The 23,255-nt window shown below is 49.3% G+C and overlaps 1 protein-coding gene across 4 annotated transcripts in view; it reads left to right on the top strand.

The window, feature by feature from the left end:
- The window catches only part of Arhgap39 (Rho GTPase activating protein 39), a 105,833-nt gene that overhangs the window by 62,884 nt on the left and 19,694 nt on the right, over positions 1–23,255 (top strand). For 3 of the 4 annotated variants that reach the window (XM_020171006.2, XM_074069473.1, XM_074069474.1), the window contains exons 3-4: positions 9,093–9,515; positions 17,538–17,621. In XM_020171006.2, the coding sequence (XP_020026595.1) occupies positions 9,093–9,515; positions 17,538–17,621 (507 nt within the window). The remainder of the gene's footprint in view (positions 1–9,092; positions 9,516–17,537; positions 17,622–23,255) is intronic. The other variant, XM_074069475.1, reaches the window with a different exon arrangement.

The raw sequence follows: 23,255 nt of genomic DNA, 5'->3' as shown, positions 1-23,255 counted from the left end.
GCCATGTCTGAGAATTCTTTATTGACCTCAGGTGATGAAGATTTACCCAATCTTTTCTTCTAACAGTTTTATCATCTTAGCTCTTAACATGGAGGTCTTGGATCTATTTTGAATTAATTTTTGTGTCTGACATGAGATAGGGGCCAACCTCATTCTCTTGCATGTGCGTGTCTATTTGTCCCAGCATGGTTGTTGAGAGACTGTCTTCCCTGTTGAATGGCCATGGCACTATTCTTGTTGGGATCTAGAGAGCATGGGACGTGCCCCTCCACCTGTAAATTTCTCCTGGCTCCTACTTGGCACTCACTGTGTTCATTCCAGAAATACTTGCTTGGACAGATCGTTGTAGGTAAATCTCTCCCGGCAGGCACAGGAGCAGCAGGAAGGTCATGTTCATGTTGAGTCATCATACTCTGACCCCAGCACACTACGGGCTGCTGAGGAGGGGCCTGTTCCCTGCTGCACCTTTGGGGCCCTCAGGTGTCTGTGTCTCCCATTCCAGCCTGGGGGGTCACTGTTGTCTTTATCCTTCCATCTTCATCACCAAGTGGCTTATTTTTCCCTTCACAATTCATTTACCAGGTAAATCTTCCCCACTGCAGCTCTAATCGTCTAAGCCTCAGCAGCTCTCTGCTGCCTGTGGGGTCAAGTCCCAGCAGGCAGCAAAGCCCCGTAGGCAGTTCCCTACTCAGCCCAGTACATCCATCGCATGACTGGTGACTGCGCACTCTTGCCCTGTGTAGCCCCTTGGCTTGGGGGACTAGCAGCCCCTACTGACTGAGTGAGTGCTCAGCTGGAAGAGACACCAACCACGGACAAGCTGTGTGTTCTTCAAACATGGTGCTCGTCCATGAGGCCTGCACATGTGCATCCTGCCAGTTGAGTCCCTCCTTGGGGTACATCTCTAGACAGAATCCATGGGCTCTCAGACTGGGGACCCCTCCGTGTTCTGAAGCCTCTCATTGTAGTCATCTGAGGTCCCATCTGTGCCTGGCTCGGTGCAGCTCCTAGGCTCTGTGTCCTCCTTGCCCTCATCTGCCCTCTGTCCTCTGTGGGTCTCAGTCTATTGCTGTCCCCTAGGAGGTGCCAAGAATGTTCTTAAAAGGCTGGGCTCCTGGCACACTCACACAGGGCACTGAAAAGGGAACAAAAGTCTATTCTTTGTTGAGAGAGAATTATCGTATTACATTGATTTGAAAGTGCATTTTAAACACAAGGATTGGGATTACTTCTTTTAGGGTTTAGGATGCTTAGCTCTGTGCTTTGTAAGTTTCTCTGTGTTCAGAAACATTGTTTTTGGAGTACCCCATCTTTGTTCTGATAAAACCTAGCAGGCTTGGGGAGAATATGAGATGGAGGGAGAGCGAGGTGGTGACATGGCCCCTCATAACATTGTGGCCAACTGCCTGCTGTGTTCTCAGCTGAGGCAGGCTGTGCCAATCCATGGGGCACCTGTTCCTGTTGCGTTTGCCCTCAGTCTGTGTCGTCAATGTGCACCCTGAGTTCTGCCTCAGACCCACATGGCTCTTGCAGCTACTCAGGCAGAAAACCTCACTTTCGTTGCCTTCTCCTCTGGCCCTGTCACCTTCTCCTCTGGAACACCTACATCCACCATCTGGAAGCTTCCAGCCCGCTACTTACAGATCAACCAGGAGAACAGGTTCTCCCGAGTCACTCAGGTCAGCACCTTCCCTGGGCGCCCCAGGCCTGAGACAACTCCCTTTAGCTTCCTGCTGCAGGCATGCTCCAGAAGTCTCTACCCACCTCTGTCTTCATGGGCTGTACTTGGTTTACTTTTTCATCAGTATCAGGAAATACATATTCACTGAAGTCCTACACAGCCCTTCAGTGTTTGCTATCCAGAACTGTCTGCACTGAAGGGAACAGAAGGGAGTGCCCCCACGGTGCAGTCTCTGTGGGGAAGGAGATGTCTGCATAGAGGGTAATCCTGTGGTGGCCACAAGCTGCTGGTTGCACCCCAAGCCTACCTGGCCCTGTCAGGTGCTCGGGAGATTGAAGAAGCAAATGTGAGCAGAGTCCAGCCAGGTCTAGGAGTGGAGCACTGTGTGTGCTGCTTTGAGTTTTCTCTCAGCCCAGCCAGCCGTGCAGGGTTCTCAGGGTGAGATGACCCAATTCCCAATTCTAGAGGTTTCATTCATCTTCTGTCAGAGATTGTCCTAGGCAGAGTGAGGTGTGCAGGACAGTGGGCCCTGGCATGCCATCTGATGCTACTGGCTGGGGGCTCAGGGCATGGTTCCATTCCCCATGTAGTGCCAGGGTCCTTGCAGTCTGGGAGTGTCCCTAGACCCTGTAGTGCACACTAACATTCTGCGTAACAACCACTTTTGCCTTGGCCTTTGACAGAATTTGGCCTTGTGTCACTAGTGGTGGGAAAACTCTAGTGACCCAAAAGGCTATTAAAAGCCCCAAGTGACTTCAAAGGCCATACAAGATGGCCATCCCTCTCTAGCACTATAGGTGGCATCTTCTACCATTGCTCCATCCTTGGATCAGGAAAGCTAGCAAGAGATATCCTCAGTGGCCTCACTTTATAGTTGGGGCACCAAAGGGATAGTGCTTGGTATGTAGGATTAGGACTTAGTGTATTATGGCCACCTTGTGTGGTGGTAGACACAGAGTGAATGCAGTCTGTAGCTGAGACACAGAGAAGGTGGGGATCAGCAGGCCCTGAGGCAGGAGTGACGTGTCTGTTCCTTCCACAGGCTACAGTGTGTCTCGGCCTTCCTGGGCTCACCATGGGCCTCTGTCCACAGCACTTGTCTCTCCCACTGTGCTCCTGAGGGAGCCAGTCCTTGATGAGTTCCAACTCCACAAGCACCCTGATGCACTAGGGCCAACCTCAGAGAAGGAGCAAGAACAGGCCTGAGTTTGTCCTCCACGTCTCTGCCATAAGCCTCAGAGACAGACATGGCTTTAGGTCTATGACAGGGGTGGTTATGACCCTGCCTGTGAGGATGCATGCTGCCCTTCCCTGTACTCCAGGGCCCCAATACCCCTAGATTGGGGTCGGCAGGAGTCCTCTTTGGGTGGTTCTGGTTCCCTCGGCACCTGGGGGTGCTGGCCATCTGCCAGTGTGTGGGGAGCTCTCCTGTGGCACTGTGCTGCCCTGCTTGAGTCTTGCCTGAACCCCACTGGGAGGACCCAGCCTACATGGTCCCTGACCCAGCTGTGAAACGAGCCAGATTATCCTCATTATGTACCTTACAAAGTTAACATTTTGAAGTATGGAGACCACTCACTTTTTACTTGAGAAGTTTTAGATTGAGGTAGTGTTTGCACGTGCAGTGCAGAGACCTTCTTTGTCAGCATCTCGACAGGTGTGCTGCTGCCTGGGGCCACTGTGTCCAGCATTCCTAGTTCTCACCTCTTGTCCCCTCTGTCTCATCATATCCCCTTGGGCTCAGTTTTGAGAGGGACTGGGCAGGTATTTTTCTATTAGTTGGGTCATGTATGTTTGGGGAGGCTGACCCCATCATGTCAGGAGAACAAACTATCAACACAGCCTGTCACAGTAGATGCTGACCTTGACTCCCGTCCAGGTAATGCCGTCAGATGTCTCCATTGTGAAGCTCTCCCTCCCTCTCCACTGGGTCCAGTGGCAGGAGCCTGTGCTTCACCCCCTTGAAGGGGTGGGATAGCTCCCTCACCTGGTACTTTTCTGTGGGAGATCGGTTTGTTTTCCATGGTCACTGACATCACTCTGACTCACCTGTCACTCAAGCTGTCCCACGTCCTGGCTGTGGCTGTGGGGTTCCGTGGCCTGGGACATGTCCTTCCTCTGCAGTCTGGGCATCACCAGCCCCTCTGTGTTGCTGCCCTAGCCGTGCAATCAGCCTCTTCTCTGAGGCGCCTAGAACCTCCATGGAAGACAGCAGAGCCTAAATGCAGGCTGTGCAGTGCCCTCAGTGGTCCTGGCCCTTTGTCTTACTGAACCTGCATCTTGGAGCCCTTTTTGGTATGAGAGAATGCGTCAGTGAGTGTGTCACAGAAGCAACCTTGTTTCTGCCGTAGGCTAATGGCCTGAGCACTTTTGGAGCTGGCTCCTCAACTGGGCCTGTGCCGTTTAGCAGGAAGGGCAGCTCCTCCTTCACCCCTCATACACTGCTCTTTGCTGAGAGTCTTGCCTCCACTGCATTCTTGTTTCCCAGGGAAGCCAGAATCAGACTTGAGTGTTCCCAGTCCAGGGGCCAGCCCTGCTGGGTCCTCCCGGCCCCTTATCCCCTCCTGTAGGTTTCAACTGAGCACTCTTCTCCACTGGCCTGGCAGTGGTGCCTGTATTCTGTGGTTCCCTCATCCTAACCTCAACTACTGAGGCAGGTGAGGCCCACCTTTCCATTCTGTAGTGGAGTTAGTTGTGCATACCCACGTGTGCCTATATGTGCTATGAGGCCCATGAAGCTCCAGGTGCCTTGCCAGCAGCTTGATCCAGGTTTCCTAGTGGTGCATCGTGGGCAATGGGCTGGACATGGGCCTCTGGTAGGCTCCCACATGCTGATGTGCACTGTGTTCTCTGTGTGGGGTTTGTGTACTTTTTTCTGCCTGCCAGCTCTTCAACTGGGTGATATTCCCATTGCCCTAGCTATACCTGGCTGTACTGGTTCACCTTCCCCCACATCACAAGACCTGTGGTGCTGGGGTCCTTGCCATGCTCAGTATTGCAGGCTGTCTTATGGTAGCCATCTTCCTGGTGTGTGTGGTACCCTTCTTGGCTTAGGTTTGCATTTTCCTGAGCTCCCTCATGCCCTGGTACTGTCAAGCACCTTTTATCTGGAGACTGTGGATACTTGCAGTTTGTGCTGCTTCTTGAATCTTGTGGAAAGTTCCATTCATCTTTTAAATGTATTCTGTCTGCCCTTCTTTCATCCTCTGGACACAGTGGCTGGTGTCAGCCCACCACCTTCCCTGCCTCCTCTGACTCTGACTCAGTTCTTTCTTCTGTGCAGATTTGCTTTTAAACCCACGTAATGTGAATTTCAGTGGTTTAATTTTTGATGAGAGTTTCACCATGTTACCCAGACTGGCCTTGAACCCCAAGGCTCAGATAATTCTCCTATAGCTGGCACCACAGGTGTGGGACACTGTAGCCAGGCATTTCAGTGATTTGCTTTTCATTCAGCTGTCCAATTAATCCTCTCTATATTCCTTTTTCTGTAGACATCTGCACCACTGGTTCCACTGAGGGTCTCACACGTCAGCCAACCTGTGCTTTGTTTTCTTTCCTGCTGTCCTGGTTTGGGTTAGCTCTGACCTTCCTTATGAGTGGTTAGAATTTTTATTGGATGTCCACCTTTTAGAGTTGAGTGGAGGTGCTGACCACAGCTCCTTTAGCTGACCCCATCTGGCAGATGTGTGCTGTTCTTGGGGTGGACCATGTTTCCCTTTTTCTTACTCTGGGTTGTCATCTGCCCTTTCCTATAGCAGGCTTTGAGCTGGGCTCCTCCAGCCCATGGGTCATGGCTGTGTGCCAGGCTCCAGGAATAAGCTCAGTGCAAGTGCCTTTTTGTCTCTGGGACATCTACATCCATGTCAAGAGTTTTCTGGCCATTGCCCCCATGGCCTGGAAAGTCTCCATCCTGCAAATCTACGAGGAAATCTCAGAGGCAGGCACAACTTGGTCACCAGAGAGCACCAGGACCACTGCATGAGCTCTGAGCCTCAGGAAAGAGAATCATCCCCAACACTATGGTGTGGGAAGAGGATGCTGAAGGACACTCAGGGTGAGGGTGGTCCCAGAAGTGCCCTGTGGGGCAGAAGAGGGTGGTTCCCATTACCCAGGGTGTTTTGTGTGTTGGGGGTGGTGAGGCAGGAATGGTTCTGTTTAGAGGGGCAGGCTGTGCAGGGTCTCAGCAGTGGAGAAGGTGTTAATCAGAGGTGTAGGATGAAGAACTATGTTACCTCCATAGCCTTCTGAGGGAGAAATCTATCCCATGTCACCTGGCAAGAGCAAGAGGACTGGCTGGGCTTCAGGGGTCTGATGCTCACCTGTCTGAAGGGATCTCAGAGAATGACCACAGAGATTTGGACATATGCCAGCAGATTGGACAGAGCTGAAGACAGGTGCATTGAAAAGTGGTGCCCATGCCCTTAGACTGAGACAGGGGGACATGCCACTGCTCAGGTGGAAGACCACAGTTCCCTAAAGATGTCTCTGTTCTCCCTGAATCAACGATTAGGGTTGGTACGCATGTAACAAAAATGGCAGTAAGGTTGTGATTGGAAGTTGACAGACTGATCCTAAAATTCATAAGGAAGAAAAATAGGTTAAGAATAACCAGGAGCCAAGTGTGGTAATGCACACTTGTACTCCCAGCTACTTGGGAGTTGGAAATCAGGAAAATCCTGGTTTGAGATCAGCCCAGCCAAAAAAGTTAGCAAGACCCCTTCGAAACAAACAAGCTAGGTGTGATGGTGTGCTCCTGTCATCCTAGCTACTGGGGGACATAGGCAGGAGGGTTGTGGTCTGAGACTGGCCCTAGGCAAAAACTGAAGACCCTATCTGAAAAATAACTAAAGTGCAGGAAAAAAAAGAAGAAAGAAAGAAAAGAAAAGGCTGAGGGCATTTCTCAAGTGATAGAGTCTTGCTTAGCAAGTGCAAAGCCCTAAGTTCAAACTCTAGTAGTACCAAAAAAAATAAATAAAGTCACAAAATAGGTGCTTGTAATACATAATTCATTGAGGAAAGTCTTGTATTTTGTAGATAAAGAATATAAATGGCTCATGAATACAAGCCATTTATTTATGACCTCATTAATAATTAGGAAAAATACAAAACCACATATGTGGAAATTTCATTGTTTTAGTAGCTATATTTTTGCATATGCTTGAAAATTTCCATTATAAAGTTTGAAAAAATTAGATTAGTTAAAAAAAGGTGAAAAATCTTACCAAATTCTACTAGGCCAAGACAATCCCTTTTATCTCTGGCTTTCTATATCCAGTGATTTCCTATACAAACATAAACATAAGTAAATGTGTGGCTTTTTTTTTCCCATTGGGACTGGTGTTTGAACTCAGGGTTTAGTGCTTGGAAAGCAGGCACGCTACCACTTGAGCCACACTTCCAGTCCATTTTGCACTGGTTATTTTGGAAATGGGGGTCTCTCAAACTATTTGCCTGGGCTAGCCTCAAACAGTGGTCCTCCTGATGTCAGCCTCCCAAGTAGCTAGGATTACAGGCACCCAGCTGCAGATAAGTGGCTTTTAAAAACAAGGCTATAAGGCTTTACCTACTATGAATTGTCACAGGCCTTCCCTGACACTCATTTTGCGTTTATATTAAAGCATGCCTACAGGGGATGCTACCCATTATACCCCAGTGCTAAGCCACCAGCTGCCCAAGCCAGAACAAGCACAGACAATTCATGGGAGCTTGGCCTCTGCATCTTTAAAACTTTAAAGTCTGAGCCAGGCATGGTGTGACACACTTATAATCCCAGATACTCAAGAGGTAGAGGCAGAAAGATGGAAAGTGTGAGCCAGCCCAGATGAAGTAATCAAGGCCCGAGCTTAAAAACAAAGGGCTGAGAGTATGCCTTCAGGAGTACAGCACTTACATGAGGCTTTGAGTTCAAGCCCAAGTACCGAAAAACACTTTAGAGTCTGACACTTTGGAGGTTTTGTTGCATGCTACAGTTGAAGTATGCACTATTGAATAGAAGATAATAGGCCTTTTATTTTTCCCAATGACAAAATTAATCTTGTGAACAATATGGAAAACTTGAAAAGTACAGAAAAGATCATTCAACCTCCCCACAAGCTGTTCCTCCTCAGACTTATCCTTGACTTTTAGCATCCATTGATAACTCTTGCCTTACACAGGGTATTCATCCCTGCAAGATACTCAGCCAGCCTCAGAGAAAGGGCAGTGGTGTTCTAGTGGTGAGGAATGGTGGGTACCCCCTTGATCAAGCAGTCTAACTGTCCCCATGACTGCCCACTTGCCCCACGTGCTGCTCCTGCCAAACTATGCCAGACCATAGGGCAGAAGGAAGCAAGTCTGAGCCTGAGTAAACCCAGGTGTCTGGGGGGGTGTGGGGGGGCAGTCAGTGCTGGCAAAAGTGCTCAGACTCCAGTGAGAAAACCCTCTCTGTTAGATGCCTTCCGTTGGTGGAGGATGAAACAGCCTACTCAGTGGTTGGCCCTGTTTTGTGAGTGGCCCACTGACTGAAGCGGCTCCCAAGGCCACCTCCTCTTCCCTGTGTTTCCATTCAGGCTCAACTGACTCCTTCCCTGTCTGGCTGTGGGGCAACTCCCTCATAGTCTCCTACCTCACAGGACAGCCCTCCCCAGCACAGGTCCTTCAGCTTGGGGTTCCCTCACAGGACCAGGGGTGAAAGTGTCATGGGGATGCAACCTCAGGGTAACAGCAGCACTCCCCCTTCCCCCCAGGGCATGACCTTTGCTCTTTCCCTTGAGGCATGGTGGGGGAGGGGACAGAATCTACATGGAGCAAGTAGAAGCAGGTTGAATCTACCTTGCCCCCCATGGTGGGGTGGTGTGTGTGTGTGGGGGGGGGGTGATGGTTTCAGAGCAACCCTGTCCCTGGCCTGGTTCCATAAGGCAGAACCCAGGACAGAGTAAGACCATGAGTGTGGTGAAGATCACCTGCCCTAAGCTACTCGGGTCAGTGAAAGCCAGGAACGGCCCAGTGACTTTTTTTCCTGTTTCACACCTGTCTTGGCAGAGCTATAGGCCAGCCTCCCACCCTCCCTGCATGCCTCCCTTTCTCTCCTGAGCCCCTTTCCCTGGAAACAAATGCCAACCCAGTTGCGGCCCATACCCATGGAAGGAGAATGCACGAGACAGCAGGGCAGAGACAGAATCCACACCAAGGGGTATTATGTACCTTTAAAGGGTTGTTTTTCCAGGTAGAAACTTGCTCATCCTAACGGTAAACAAAATTATCTTGTCTGGCCTACTTTAATTTACATTGCTTTCCAGGTTGAGTGGGGACTGGGGGTGCAGGGTTGGGGGTGTGCTGCCCTGTGGGCACTGGGAGCCCGCAGCTCAGGACTAGGAGGGCCAGGAGGGCGGGGGATCCCGGCTGACGCCCCTGTCCCCTGTCCCCGCAGGCTGGAGTGGGTGGAGATCATCGAGCCGCGCACTCGCGAGCGCATGTACGCCAACCTGGTCACCGGCGAGTGTGTGTGGGACCCGCCGGCCGGCGTGCGCATTAAGCGCACCAGCGAGGACCAGTGGTGGGAGCTCTTCGACCCCAACACGTCGCGCTTCTACTACTACAGCGCCGCCTCGCAGCGCACGGTGTGGCACCGCCCGCAGAACTGCGACATCATCCCACTGGCCAAGCTGCAGACGCTGAAGCAGAACACCGAGTCCCCGCGCGCCTCGGCCGACAGCAGCCCGGGGCGCGGCAGCACCGGCTCCTCGCTGGAGCCCGAGCCCGATGCCACAGCCTCCGCCGAGAGGGCCCAGGAGCTGCCGGCCAGGGCTGCTCGGCCGGCGGCGCTGGGGACCGCAAAGGAGGAGAGCTGCAGGTGAGGGCGGGGCCGGGCGGACGTGTGATCAGACTTGAATGTGTCTGCTAGCTGTGAGCTGCCGGCCACCTGCGTCCAGTGATAAAAGATTTTTCCACCTCTGCTAGGATCCGCCTTGCAGCTGGTGGCCTCAGATAGCTAGGGAGACAGCCGCAGCCCAGCTGGTTCACAAGCCTGCCACCTCCTCTCTTCTTTCTTGAAAGTGTCATTAGCCACTTGGATTCCCTGGGCCAGGAGCTAACTAGGTGAACAGAGCCTGCAAAAGAAAAAAAAATGGCCAAGGAGAAAACCCGTGCAGTGGGAGCTCAAACGGGCTTCTAGGCCATGCCTCCAGTGGAGGTTTTTCTGGCTAGTAGAGTTGTTTTTGTACTTAATTAGTTCCATCTGCTTGTGGGAAGGAAGACTGGTCTCAGACCCTTACAGACAGCTCGAGGGCCTGAGGGGCTGCCTTCCCAGGGCAGAGCCCACCGTGAGCTGATTATTTCTCCTGGATACACAGAAAGGAAATGCTGTTCTTATCGCACAGGTGAAGAAACTGAGGGTAGGGCAGAGATCCTTGTCCATGTAGTCAGGCAGGTGAGGCAGATGGACTGCACCAATGGGAGCCTGTGGTGAGCTGTCCCAAGCTGCAGAGGGACATCAGGAGTATGGATACACAGAGGGTGATGATGTACCCTTGTTCATTTCGTGGACATAAGGCTGTGATGTACACCTAACCTGGAAGCACCTTTGGATGTCTTTCTGTGTCATTGGACAACCTCACTGTTTCAGCAGTGGCGTCTGTGGTGTCACTCATGAGGATGCTGTATCTGAGCAGTTGCATGGAGATCAAGGGTGGAGGGAAGGTTCGGGATAGCAAGTGCTGGTGAAAATCAGACACATGGGAGATGGGAGATGTATCTATACAACACTAAGCTGAGCCTGGGCCCTTGAGGAACTTCCCAGAATTGCTGCCAGGTGTTGGGGAAGACAGGTTGGATTATGCTCGGGACAGTAGATGTGACAGCAGTTAATACCTGATTCATACCTTGGAGTTCATTTTACTCCTGCTGAGAGTGATGTGCATGGCATGCATGTGTGAGGGTCCAAAAGGGAAAGAGGCCCACTGGGCAGCCATTGCAAGGGTTGGAAGTTGCTGTTCGGTGCAGTGGGGTTGGGACCAACAGATTCAGGTCCATTTGAAGCACAGATGGCTGGCTATGTGCTCTCTGCACAGAGCAGAGCCATGTCAATATGGACACTGGACACAGTGTAAGGGGCCTGAGTAGACTCGAAGGTGACCTTCAGGAGTTGCTTCTGTTGTTGGGAACTGAAGAGACCCCTGTCCTGAGAAGTGTGACAAACCCCAGTCCCATCAAAAAAAAAAAAAAAGAGTAAAGCGGTTTAAAAAAAAAAAAGTGAAATGTTATGCTTGCCTAGCAAGTGCGAGGCCTTGGTTTCAAACCCCATTACTGCCAAAAAAAAAAAAAAAGTGAAATAGTGACCTCAGATAGCACCATAGCTAGATCATTCCCCACCAAGTGCAGGCTCAGCAGGAGGCCAGGGCTGGAGCTGGTCAGGAAGGCGGTGAGCCTTGCAGAGAGGCAGCAGTGTTGGTGCAGGGAGTGGTGTGGTCTGGTGGGAGATGGAGAAGACAGGGACTGAGAGAGTACCGAGTACCATACTGCTCCAGCAAGTCTCTCTGTTGAGTGGGGTTTTTCAAAAGGACCCTTCATCATGTTAGGAAATTCCCTTCCACGTGCTTGTTTGTTGGTTGGTGGTATTAGAGTTCGAGCTCAGAGCCTTATGCTTACCAGGCAGTCACTCTACCACTTGAGACATGCCTTAATCTGGGAAGTTTCCTTCTGGTCCTCATTCTAGGAGGTTCCTATCAGGAAAGGGTGTTGGACATCGTCAACTGCTTTTACTATGTCAGGTGACACAGGTGACTAATAGATAGTAACAGCAACTGTTAGTGTGGTGTATTTTACTAATCGATTTTTCACACGTTGAAACGTATTTGGGTATGTATTTTAATCATCCCAATGGGATCTGTGTGCATTTGACCCACAAAACATCTCCATGTGGGTTGAGCACATGAATTCGTGAAACCAGTGTGAACAGTCTCACGCCCCTGTGGAACCCTCAGCCCTGGCAGCCAGATCCAGATTCCACACCTTGCAGAGGAAATTCCCAGAGGACATAACACTGCCAAGACACAAAATTCAGACTGTAGAAGTAGGGACCAGGATACAGAAGAAAAGCTAGTGAGTTTGCAAGTGTCATCACTTGGATGTTCCCAAGTGAAACAGATAGAGCTGAACAAATGGAAAGAATCACAGAGTGTAGGTGCTCAGAAAACAACATGTGGCCTCATGTATGCAAAACTAGAGTCTTGGGGAAGGGAGAGGAAAAACAACTGAAGAAAAAGTACTGAGAATTTCTTAGACATGATAAAAACAAAAAGCAGGCAGGCACTAGTTCAAAGACAGCCTGGGCAAAAAGTTCGCCAGACTCCAAGTCAGCCAACAGCTTGGTGTGCTGGTGCATGCCTGTCATCCCAGCTGTATGGAAGGACCACTATCCAGCCTACATAAAAGTTTGCAAGACCCCCATCTCAACATTAAAAAAAAAAAAAAGGTGTAGTAGGGTACGCCTGTTTTCCCAGCTTTGATCGAGGTTCAGGCCAGCCTGGGCAAAAAGTGAGATTCTGTTTCCAAAATAACCAGAGCAAAAAGGGCTGGAAGTGTGGCTCAAGCTATAGAGCACCTGCCTCACCAATACAAAGCCCTAAGTTCAAACACTGGTACTGCCAAAACAACAAAAACTATAAATAGGACCAAGAAACCACAAACCCCGAGCACAAGAAACATGAAGAAATGACATGAAGGCAAATCTTAGGCAAATTTTGAAATCATTAATAGAGGGGGAAAAAAAAGCCATGGTAATAAAATTAAAAAAAAATAGACTAGGTATGGTAGTACATACCTACAATCCCAGCACCTGGGAGGCAGAGGGATCATGATTTGAGGTCAGCCTGAGCTATACAGCAAGACTCTGTCTCAAAAAAAAACAGAAAAAGAAAGGAAGGGAAAGAGGGAGGGAAAGAAGGAAGGAAACAAGGGAAGGAGAGAAAAGAAAAGAACCACTGTCAAACTGTTGGATTGCTGTGTAGGAGGGCAAGTCAGGATGGTCAGCTCCTATTTCTAACAAAAAAATTCATAGAACTTTTGATGGCTAAGCTTGTGAGTGTGAGTGAAGTTCAGTATTGACACTGCTGTTTTGATAGCTCATGATAGATTTAAATATTTTCTGCAAAATACCTGCTAATGAATAGCACAATAAATAGCTGTGAACTTGTATTTTCACATAAGCTTACATTCTCACAAGCCTTGTAGATTGTCTGGCTAAACCTTTGGTTCACACATACTCTCAGGATGGTCAGTTGTGACACGTCTTAGCAGATTCTATTTCATGTCACTTCAGGTTGCACTGAATTAGTGTTTCCTCAGTGCTATCATTTGGATATGAGATGTCTCCCAAAAGGCTCATGTGTTAAAGGCTTGGTCCCCAGCTAATGACACTGTTAAAAGGTGATTGGATCATGAGGGCACCAACCTTATCAATGGGTTAATCTTTTGATGAATTCATAGCTGAATAGAATATTGGGGCCTAGTTGTAGGAAGTAGGTCACTGGAGTTGTGCCTTTCAGGAGCACATCTTATCTCTTGCTCACCCTCTTCCCCCTCCATACTTCCCCCATCACTTCTCCCCCACCCCCCTTCCTTCTCCTTCTCAGCTACCATGGTTGTTCACCACTCCCTCTCCACCATGATATTCTACCTTACTTCAGGCCCAGAAACAGTGGAACCAGTCTTGCATGGGCTGAATCCTCTAAAACTGTAAGCCAGAATAAATGTTTGGTCCTTTTGTGTCATTTATGTCAGGTATTTTGTCCTAGTGACAGAAAGTAACTAACACACTCAGCCTTTTTGAATATATTTTCTGTAGTTGCTCAACATAAACAATTCATGGAGGCCAGTTCTTTATCACTTCAAGCTCAGCACTGACTCCTGAAGTGTAACTAAGCAGTGTCAGCAGCATCTGACACATCATCAGGAGCCAAGGAGAACCATTTAATTATTTGACTGCTAGGTGGCCCTCACTGTCCTCAACTCTAGCAACTGTCTAGACATGCAGGTGTCTAATGGTCTTAGGCAAATTACTGTCTTTGGATGTACTCTGCATCCATGTGCTATATACATATACTGTATGGCTGCTGCAGTCCACACAACTTAACTAACTCATCATTGGTGAGCAGCTTTCCTTGGTTGACTAAGAAGTGAAACACTTTAGAACTTGCTTTATTTTAAGTCATTTTCATTTTTGTCAAGTAATTGTGCTGTGATGAGATACCTGTTTTGAAGTTTCTATTTCCATTTAAAATTATTTGGAACATTGTATAAGTTGAGAATATTATGATGGGTACTTTTTTTTGGCAGGTGGGTGGGGAAGTACCAGAGTTTGAACTCAGGACTTCATGCTTGCTAGGCAGGTGCTCTTCCACTTGAACCAACTCCACCAGCTCTTTTTTTGTGTTGCATGTTTTCAAGATAGGGTCTTGTGAACTGTTTGCCCAGGCTGGCTTTGAACCACAATCCTCCTGATCTCTGTCTCCTGAATAGCTAGAATTACAGGCATGAGCCATCAGTGCCCAGCTTGTAATGTGTACTTGTGCAGTAATGTTGACCTGTGTTCTCTTAGCATAGCCACATGCCCCTGTTTGATGTACAGGGACTCTCCGTCCAACCCAGTAACAAAATACCCCACTCCATGCTTAAGAGCATGACACCCAAGATCCACTTTTTTTTTTTTTTTTTTTGGTGAGTCAGGCTTCACATTTGCAAAGCATGTGCTCTACCACTTGAGCCACATTTCCAGTCTATTTTGCTGTGGTTTTTGAGATGGGGGGGTGGGTCTCATGAACTATTTACCTGGGCTGGCCTCAAGCTGCAATACTTCTGATGTCAGCCTCCCAAGTAGCTAGGATTACAGGCGTGAGCCATTGGCACAGCTTGTTTTGATGTCATGAGTATTCTGATCATTAAAACATAATGAAATGTCGTGATACTAAATGCTGCATGGTTGTCATTTTCAGAGTCATGGGTGCTATGTCTCTGTCACAACTCTTCGGCTCTGACTGTTGTGTAGTACAGATGCATCCACAGATGATACAGGAGCAAATTAGCATGGCTGTACTCCAAGAAATTTGAATTTTCACATCACTAAATAATATTTAAAATATTTTCCCACCATTTCAAAATGTAAAAACCATTCTTAGCTCACAGGCTGTATAAAGGCAAGGCAGTGGGCCGGGCTTGGCAGTAGTTTGCTGACCCATGTCTTAAAGCAAACTGTGGCTTTTTGTTATTGTCAACCTGGAGAGTCCTGGTGATGTAGTTTGAACCCCTGTGTCCCCACTCGGCACAGGGGCCTCCTTTCTGTTTCTAGGATGTGACAGACTTGACCCTCTCAATCCCACTTACTCTTATTTCCTCCACTCATTGCTTAAGCATCCCTCTCAGAGTGTCCCTGTCCTGGGCTTTGTGTCTCAGTCCCGTAGCTGCCTGAGGTTCTGGTTTGTTCTCTGGCAGGCTTGCCATGGAGTGGACACTTGAGGGAACAGGAATGTGTCTGCCTCGTGTCCCTTCCCTAGCCCAGGCCTAACCTGACATTGGTGTTCAGTGAGTGTTCCAATCTGTCGGCAGAGGTCTGTGGGATAGGTGACATTGCCCAGACATGGCCCTGGGCACTAGTGCTAGATATGGGAGTAGAGAGGGGTGTTAGAGCCCCTGAGAGCCATTGAGCCTGATGTGGCCCAAGTCAGTGGTTTAGTCTTCTCTTCGTACTGCTAGCTCTTTGCTCTGTAGCATAACAGAAGATGCTTAATGATCCCATGGAGTAAAACCCACTGTTTAGCGCCATCTACTGACTTTTGCCTGAAAGTCTATATTCTTGTAGTTTTGTTTGTTTTGCAATACTGAGTTTGAACTCCCACTCACACTTGCTAGGCAGGCACTTTTACCACTTAAGCCACTCCACCAGTCCTTCTTGAAGTATTTTTTTAATATTCTGCTGTAACAACACTCCAGCAACTGCACCATATTTCTCAGTATGAATAATGTGCTCACCCAGCTCCCTTTGTTGGGCATGTGATTTGGTGCGCCAAGTTTTCAGTTAGTGTTCACTAAATTCTTGTACATTGTTCTAGATCATTTTTTGTTGCCATAATAAAATACCTGAGCCTGGGTAATTTATAGAGAAAAGAGACTTATTCTGACTCATTGTGCTGGAGGTCTGAGCATGGATGGCGCCAACCTTCACTCAGCTTCTGAAGAGGCCCTCATGGCAGACGCAGGCCTGCCATGGACAAGGCGGGGCGGGGAGGGGACTCTTGACCACTTTGTAGTGCCCGCTCTTGAGGTAGCTGGCTACTCTCATGGGAAATGCATTGGTTCCCTCATAGGGAGGAGCGCCTACTATGAATCACCTCTTAGAGGTCCCACCCCCCTCAGCACCATTAGACTGGAACCAAATTGCAGCATGAATTTTGGTGTGAACATGCAAACCATAACATATATATTTGGATCAATATTTGTTCTTTCTGGTGAGTTTCAGAATCTGTCCTTTACCAGTACCACATTGTTTTAACTATGTAGTTTTTTATTAGTGTTTCTGTCTACTGGTGCCAAAGACCTCTCCCATTAGCCTTCTGAATTTCCTTTTAGCTATTTTTAATTTTTTTTTAATTATTTTTGTTTTCTGGGGTTTTGTTTGTTTTGTTTTGTTTTGTTGCAGTACTGGGGTTTGAACTCAGGGCCTGTGCTTGCTTGGTATATGCTCCACCACTTGAGCCATGCCTCCAGCCTTATTTGCTTTAGTTATTTTTCAGGTAGGTCTCACATTTTTTGCACTCAGTGCTGCCCTGTACTGAGATCCACCTACTTTATGCCTCCTGCATAGCTGGAATGACAGGTGCATGCCCAGCTTTTTGTTGAGATGGGATCTTGCTAACTTTTTGCCTGGACTATCCTCAAACCACTGTCTTCCTGATCTGCTTCCTGAGTAACTGGGATTGTAAGTGTGAGCCACTATATCTGGCCCATTTACATTTTCTTTTTTTTTTGGAGGGAGAAAACTTTCAAAACATTCCATGTCTCAAAAACATTGGAATTTTTGTGAGAATTAAACTTCTTGACTAATTTTAAAGAAGTTGCCAGGTGCTGGTGGTTCCATGCCTGTAATCCTAGCTACTCAGGAGGCAGAGATCAGGAAGATCATAGTTCAAACCCAGCCCAGGCGAACAGTTTACGAAACCTTATTTGAAAATACCCAACACAAAAAATGGCTGGTGGAACCCTATATAATGATTATATCCTAATTTTTAAAAATTTGTAGTTTAAAAAAAAGGGCTGGTGGAGTGAATGGCTCAAGTAGTAGAGGATCTGCCTAGCAAGCATGAGGCCCTGAGTTCAAACACCAGTACCACCAAAAATAAAAGCTACATCTTTATAATTAATCAGGTTTCTCATTCAAGCTTCTGTGTTTCTCTGTTGTATATTTATATATTCAAGTCTTTTCTTTGTGTCAACAAAGTGTTTTGGTTTTATTCATATGCTATAACTTATGTCTAGGCCTTCCATTTTTACTTTTGTTGCTTTTTTTTGAGGGACTGGGGGCTGCTAAGGGTAGAACCAAAGGCCTTTACTTCCTAGGCAAGCACTTGACTACCAGAGCCTTTTTGCTCTGGTTATTTTGGAGACAGGGTCTTGCTTTTTGCTCAGGCTGGCCTGGATGGTGATCCTATTTTACCTCTCCTGCTGTTGCTGGGATGGCAGGCATGCATCCCACCATGCCCAGCTTTTTTCCATTAAAATTGGGTGTTGAGAACCTTTTTTCATTTGCCCAGGCTGGCCTTACATGCTCACTTAAAAATACTACACTCACACTCACACTCATGTCTTGTTCGTTCTGGTCTTTCAGTTCCCCACCACCAGGCATGCTCCTGGAGAAGGACTACGAGGTATACCGGGAGTATGGTGCAGATGGCCAGCTCCTTCACTACAGGTAGGACCTGGCAATTGTTGTACCTATCTGCTAGTTCGAGGGGGTGCCCTGGGTGGACTGCCACTGAAGTAGCTAGAGAAGAACCTGGCTCAGCAAGAAGCAATGGGAGCATCAGGAGAGGCTGTGGAGGCTGCTGGCACCTGGCACCTGGGCAGAGGCCAGTTAGAGCTGCCCCACTCCTCGTGGCTTCCATTTTGGAAGAACCTTGTCACTGCCCAGCTGAGGAAGCTGTGGGCCTTGGTGCTACTCTCAGCCTCTGGTAGAAGAGTGGTGTCTGGGGGATCCTTGGCATGCGTTCCACCCTAGGCAGTACTGGCCACACACCTCAGAGCACTTACCAGGCCCACTCAGTAAAATCGTGTCAGTCATAGGAAAGGGAGCTTTGGCTACTCTGTTCTGGGTCACCTGGCAGAGTCTGATCCCAGAGACCACCCTCAGGACCCACATGCCTCTGTGTAGACAGGGGAGGTTGTCCCTAGACCCACTGAACTTTTCTTTCATGATGACTGGCTGCTGTGGGAGATGCAGAACAGGTCAGGGCCCCTCAGGGTGGCCAAGGGTCTCTGTCATGGACCACTCAGGAGTAGTGCTGGTGCTGGGGAAGGGGTTTAAAGACCTAAAGGCCTTGGAGGTTTGCTCAGTCACTTGAATTTGTTGCACAACAGAGGTGTGGAAGGGAATCAAAGCCTGCTCCAGTCCTGAAGTGCAGCTCTGTGACCCCAGGCGTGGTCTGTAACTTTGCCAGCATAATTTCTTCATCAGCAAGAGGGTTCTGGGCACTGGCTTGTCAGTCACTGTGAGCTGAGCATGTTCGTGGTAGAGGCTTATTCTCATGGAAGCAAATCAGATCAGCTCTGGCCAGCAGCACTCTAGTGGCCCATGTTGCTGCATCCTTTATGGTAGACGTACCCACCTGGCCTTTGGTTGCCAAGCACTGCCACAACCCTGCCATCCCTGGGGTTATTGTTCCCCCATATCAAGGGTCTGGCTCACCGGCAGCTTCCCCATCCTCATCTACTGGTACTTGGAGAGTTTTCAAAGAAGCAGGTACCCCTTGTTCCTGTAGGTGCCAGGAGGGATAAAGAGGATCATGGGCTCTTTCTGGATATCACAGAGATGAGTGGCATGTGGCAGAGGTGAGCCTGCCCCACAGTTCCCCCATCTGCCAGGTCACTCTGGTTGTTCAGCTGCCCCAGCCACACAAGCTGATGGTCTCTGCAGCAGACCATCCTCAAATTCCCTAGGCTCACAGTCCTTTAGTGGCCACTCTTCCTGCAGCCACTGCCCATGTTGCACCTTTTGCCCCTCTTAACAATGCTGCCACTCACACCTCTGGTATAGAACTTTACCAGCCAGACCTGCCGAGCACAGGCAAGCAGCTGCATTTCTCGATCATAAACCAGCAATTGGGGAAGAGATTGTCAGCCTGTATTGAATCCTGGGTGGGACTCATTGGGAGCCTCTGGACTCATCTGGGTTGCATTGCCAGCCCAGCTTATCTGCCTCAGTAGTGCTGCCTGCTGTAGCCCTGAGGGCACCCTGGTCCTCAGAAGGTGGGGTGATGCCATCTGATCTTATCTTGTTGGGGCTACTACTGCCTACCAGGAAACTCAGCTGTCCCCTCCTTCCCTTCTCTTGTCACTGTGACCTTGGGACAGAGGCCAGTGATGTCTGGAGAAGAGGTGGCCCTTCTCCATCTCTTCAGCCACACAAGAAATGGAGAGACTTGTCTTGGTGGGATCTCTGCATTCTGGAGTGACATATATACTTAAGAGGGAGGGTGATGGGAGAGGGTGTGGCTAGACCTATTCCTGAAATACCTGGATCCTCTCTGCTGAACATCTGGCCGCTATGTGCTGTAAGCAGACCTGGAACTTGCTTACAGATCTTAACTTGCTTGAAGGCAGGCCTGTGTGGACTTGAGCAACGCCACTGAGTGAGTCCCTATCATTAACAACTCATCATCCTGACTCCTGGAGGACCATAGTGAGAGAATCCACTGCACAGGATGGACAAAACTAATCTCGGTTCTAGAAAGTGGTAGCATCTCTGGGAGAGAGGTGCCCTAAGAAGGGCTCCCAGAAACATAGGGTTTCACCTGAATACACCAGACAGTACATTAGCTACCACAGTCAGTTCCCAGCCCTGCAGCCCCAACCACCTGCAGGAAGGGGATAGCAAGGAATCAAAGTACCCATGAAACAAATTATAAAAGAAAGTCAGAGCCAACTGCCACCCTCCAACCCCCCCAAGCAGTGAGGCATGCTACTGCCCAGCCTAGAGAGAAAGCAAGTGCTGTGTTCCCTGATGACCAGGGGTAGAAAGCACACTGGCTCAGTCTTGACCCGAGGGCTGCAAGTGAAACGGCAGCTGCAGGTGAAAGTGCACAGTGTGTGGCACTGTCTTGCTAACTGTGCCTCACATCTTTCATGGTGCTGATCTGTGATCCTCACTCTGAGACCCGCTTTGGATTTCTTATAGAAAGAGAATATTCCAGAGACAGCCCCAGCAGGGCTGCCTCAGAGAGAGAGGAGGAGTAGATTTGAGAAAGGTCTAGAAGGGAAAGTTGGCAAAACATGGCAACAGCGTAAGGGAATGGAGATGTGAGGGCCAACACCCATTCCAGTGGGAGACCACAGGGGGACTGGCACAACTGGAGCTGAGCCTCAGGGGACTTGAGAGTACAGTGGCTGCCTTTGGAGTAGGAAGAGTTAGAGACCCACACTGCAGACAGGACTGGGGATGAGGCACCCAGGGTGTGATTCAGGAGTGCTGTTCTGTGAAGAGGGAACAGAAAGGAGCCATCCCAGAAGCAGAGCAGAGCCCTCATCAGGACAAGGAGAGCATTTCCAGAGGCTTGGGCAGGAATACCAACAGGACCCTTCAGGGCTAGAGTCACAGGCAGCTCAGGGCTTGTTTCTCAGACAGCGGTTTCTTCTCGTATGTGTAAGCATGAGTCTGTTCACACTTAGAAACTTTGGTCCTGGTTCTGCCTCTGAAAGCATGGTATCAGGTCTGGGTGACCACAGGGTACTGCAGTTGTGGCTTCTCCCCACCCCTTCTAGGCATCAGCACATAGACTCTTCCCTGAAGCAGCCATGGAGACACTCTGTGCTCTTTCAGTTTTGTCTTTATTTATGGTTTTGGGTTTTGTGTGGGGCTCTCAATTCTTCCTTTGAAATAGGCCCTGGGGGAAGTGCCCTGAAAGGCCCTCTGTATAATGAGCCCTTTGTCCCTGGCCTGCATTGCCTGCCTGGCTTCTGGCACTTTCAGAGGTGGCAGCCCCCTGCCAGGGTTTCAGGCTCTCTCATGTTCAAACTGTCTTGGGTGATGGCTGGTTTCTGTTGCGCAGGGTGAGGGTCCTTCTGCCTTGGTGCCTCAACCCTACAGCATTGTCACTAGAGCTAGGGAAGAGGTGAGGAGGAGGAAAACATGAGGAGAAACAAACCAGGGTCCACCTGCTGCTAGATATGAGGACAAGCTAGGCTTAGGAATGGGGTCTGAGGAAGGTCTGGGGGAAGCCAGATGCATCCTAGGAAGAAAGGGTGGAGGGCAGCAGCAGCCCCATTGGTGCTGCTCAGTGGACCCAGAGAGGTAGGTGCAAGCTCAGGAGACAGACAAGAATCACAGATGAGGGTTGGAGGAATGCAGGGTTTGGGGAGCCTGACTGGGTTGGGCTCAGAGAGTGGGACTGCAGAAGGTAGACCAGGGATGGTGAGTGAGGCCTGGGAAGGAGGGCAGGTGTGTGATACCCCTCAGATTTCATAGGTTCTATATGTCCAAGGTAGGCCTCCCTAAACTGTAGCAAGGAGCCTGTGACCTGGCAATCTTCATGGGCCTTGGGCCTGCTTTGAGAATTGAATGCAACTCCATGGAGATGCTTGGCCCAGGACACACACAACATGGCTGGCTCCCTTTCTCCCATCTGTCCTAACTGGATGGGAGTACTTCTCGTGCCAGGAACAGAGCATGTTGTCCACCAGCAGGCTTTTATCATGCCTTTAGCAATCCTGACTCGCTCCTACGTCTGGCAACAAAAAGCAGAAACTCCCAGAATGGGAGCCAGTCCTATCCTGAGGTCTCACTTGGCCACAGGAGGACAGCTGGCGGGCTGGACCATGACTGTGTGAGTGAGCCCAGGCCTGGCACTCTGGAGTATACCCAGCCCTACCTCAACTGCCCTCAGGTAATGGGGAGTCATGACCTTGTCCAAGAGGGCCCAGGAGATCAGACGCACAGCCAACTTGCAGAAGTGCACTGACTTTACTTTCCTGTAGTGGACTACATCACTCAGACCCACCTTCACCCAAGGACAGCTGGAGAAGCTGAACAAAAAACAGACCCACTCTGAAGTTATCAAAGATGTACTAAGCAGCATGATCTGGAGACCAGCCTACAGCTCACATGTGCCCAGCCCTGCCCGAGCTAGGCAGTGCCAGGCTGAGGCCAAGTAGAACTCAGGTGACTCCTCAGGGCCACACCAGGAGGAGAGGTGCCAGGAGCCACCAGTCCCACATAAGCCTGGCCTCAGTCAACTCAGGCCCTCAGCCAGAGCAGTCCTCTGGTGGCCTGCCTCCTAACCACCTGCCAGAAACAAAAGTAAACCCAGACTTTAGGTCACCTCTGTAGACTGGTGGGCCATGCCTGTGACCCCAGCTCTGGAGGCTGAGGTAGGAGGAGTTGGAGTTCAAGGACAGCTGAGGCTCCATACCTTAGACCCTATCTCAAAAAAAACAAACAATCCCCAACTCGACAGTTCTTTATACGCCAGAAATTCTGTCTGAAATACCAGAATTGTTTCAAAAGCAGATCCATAGATCTACCTTTTAGAGTTGCCAGAAAATGGCTTTACTTTTCCTTATGTGAAGATGTTAAGATGTTAAATAGCAATTAGAATCAAATAGAGACACATGAAGGTCGGTGAGTTGGTGTAGCATTCATCTGGGCTCTTGTGGTCTCACTGGGATGGATTCCTCCTTGTCTTTGCAGCAGGTTGGGTGCAGTGGACCCACATGTGCAACATGTCACCAAGGTAGATCAGAAGCAGCGCTTCCAGCTATTGGTGTGCCAGAGGACAGAACTTTGTTGGGAAAAGTATGTGGACAAGCCTGGGCCCAAACTGGACAGTCTGGCTGAGGCCTGTTTTGTGAGCTGCTCTAAGCACTTCATTGACACAAGTTAATTGACAATGCTTGCTATGGAGCCCAGGCTGGCCTTGGAACTTGAGATCCTCCTGCCTCAGCCTCCCAAGTGTTGAGATTACAGGTGTGAGCCACCATACTAGGCTTATGCCAGTTCTTCTTGAAATGACTGGAACAGACTCAGAAATACAAGCCAGTCCTCTCAGAAAGCCTTCCTAACTGACCTCTCAGCCTCACCTGTTTGGAAAAGGAAGGTAGTTCAAGAAATGAAGACTGGGTTCAAGTGGTGGAGCACCTGTGGTGGCTGAAGAAACTGCTGTGTGGGGATTGGCACCCACCTTTTGTCACAGTTGGGACATCTTGTCATTTGAGAATAAACAAAGACCACTTGGGAGGGCAGGTCGTTGAGGGTAATATGTGGCCTTGGGTGTGTTTTTAATGCTAATCCTGTGAAGATAATTGACAGATGAATGGAAAACTGTTAAATACCTCT

The sequence above is a fragment of the Castor canadensis genome, chromosome 3 (genome assembly GCF_047511655.1).
Source record: "Castor canadensis chromosome 3, mCasCan1.hap1v2, whole genome shotgun sequence".
Taxonomy (NCBI): domain Eukaryota; kingdom Metazoa; phylum Chordata; class Mammalia; order Rodentia; family Castoridae; genus Castor; species Castor canadensis.
This window is presented reverse-complemented; position numbering and strand designations above follow the sequence as displayed.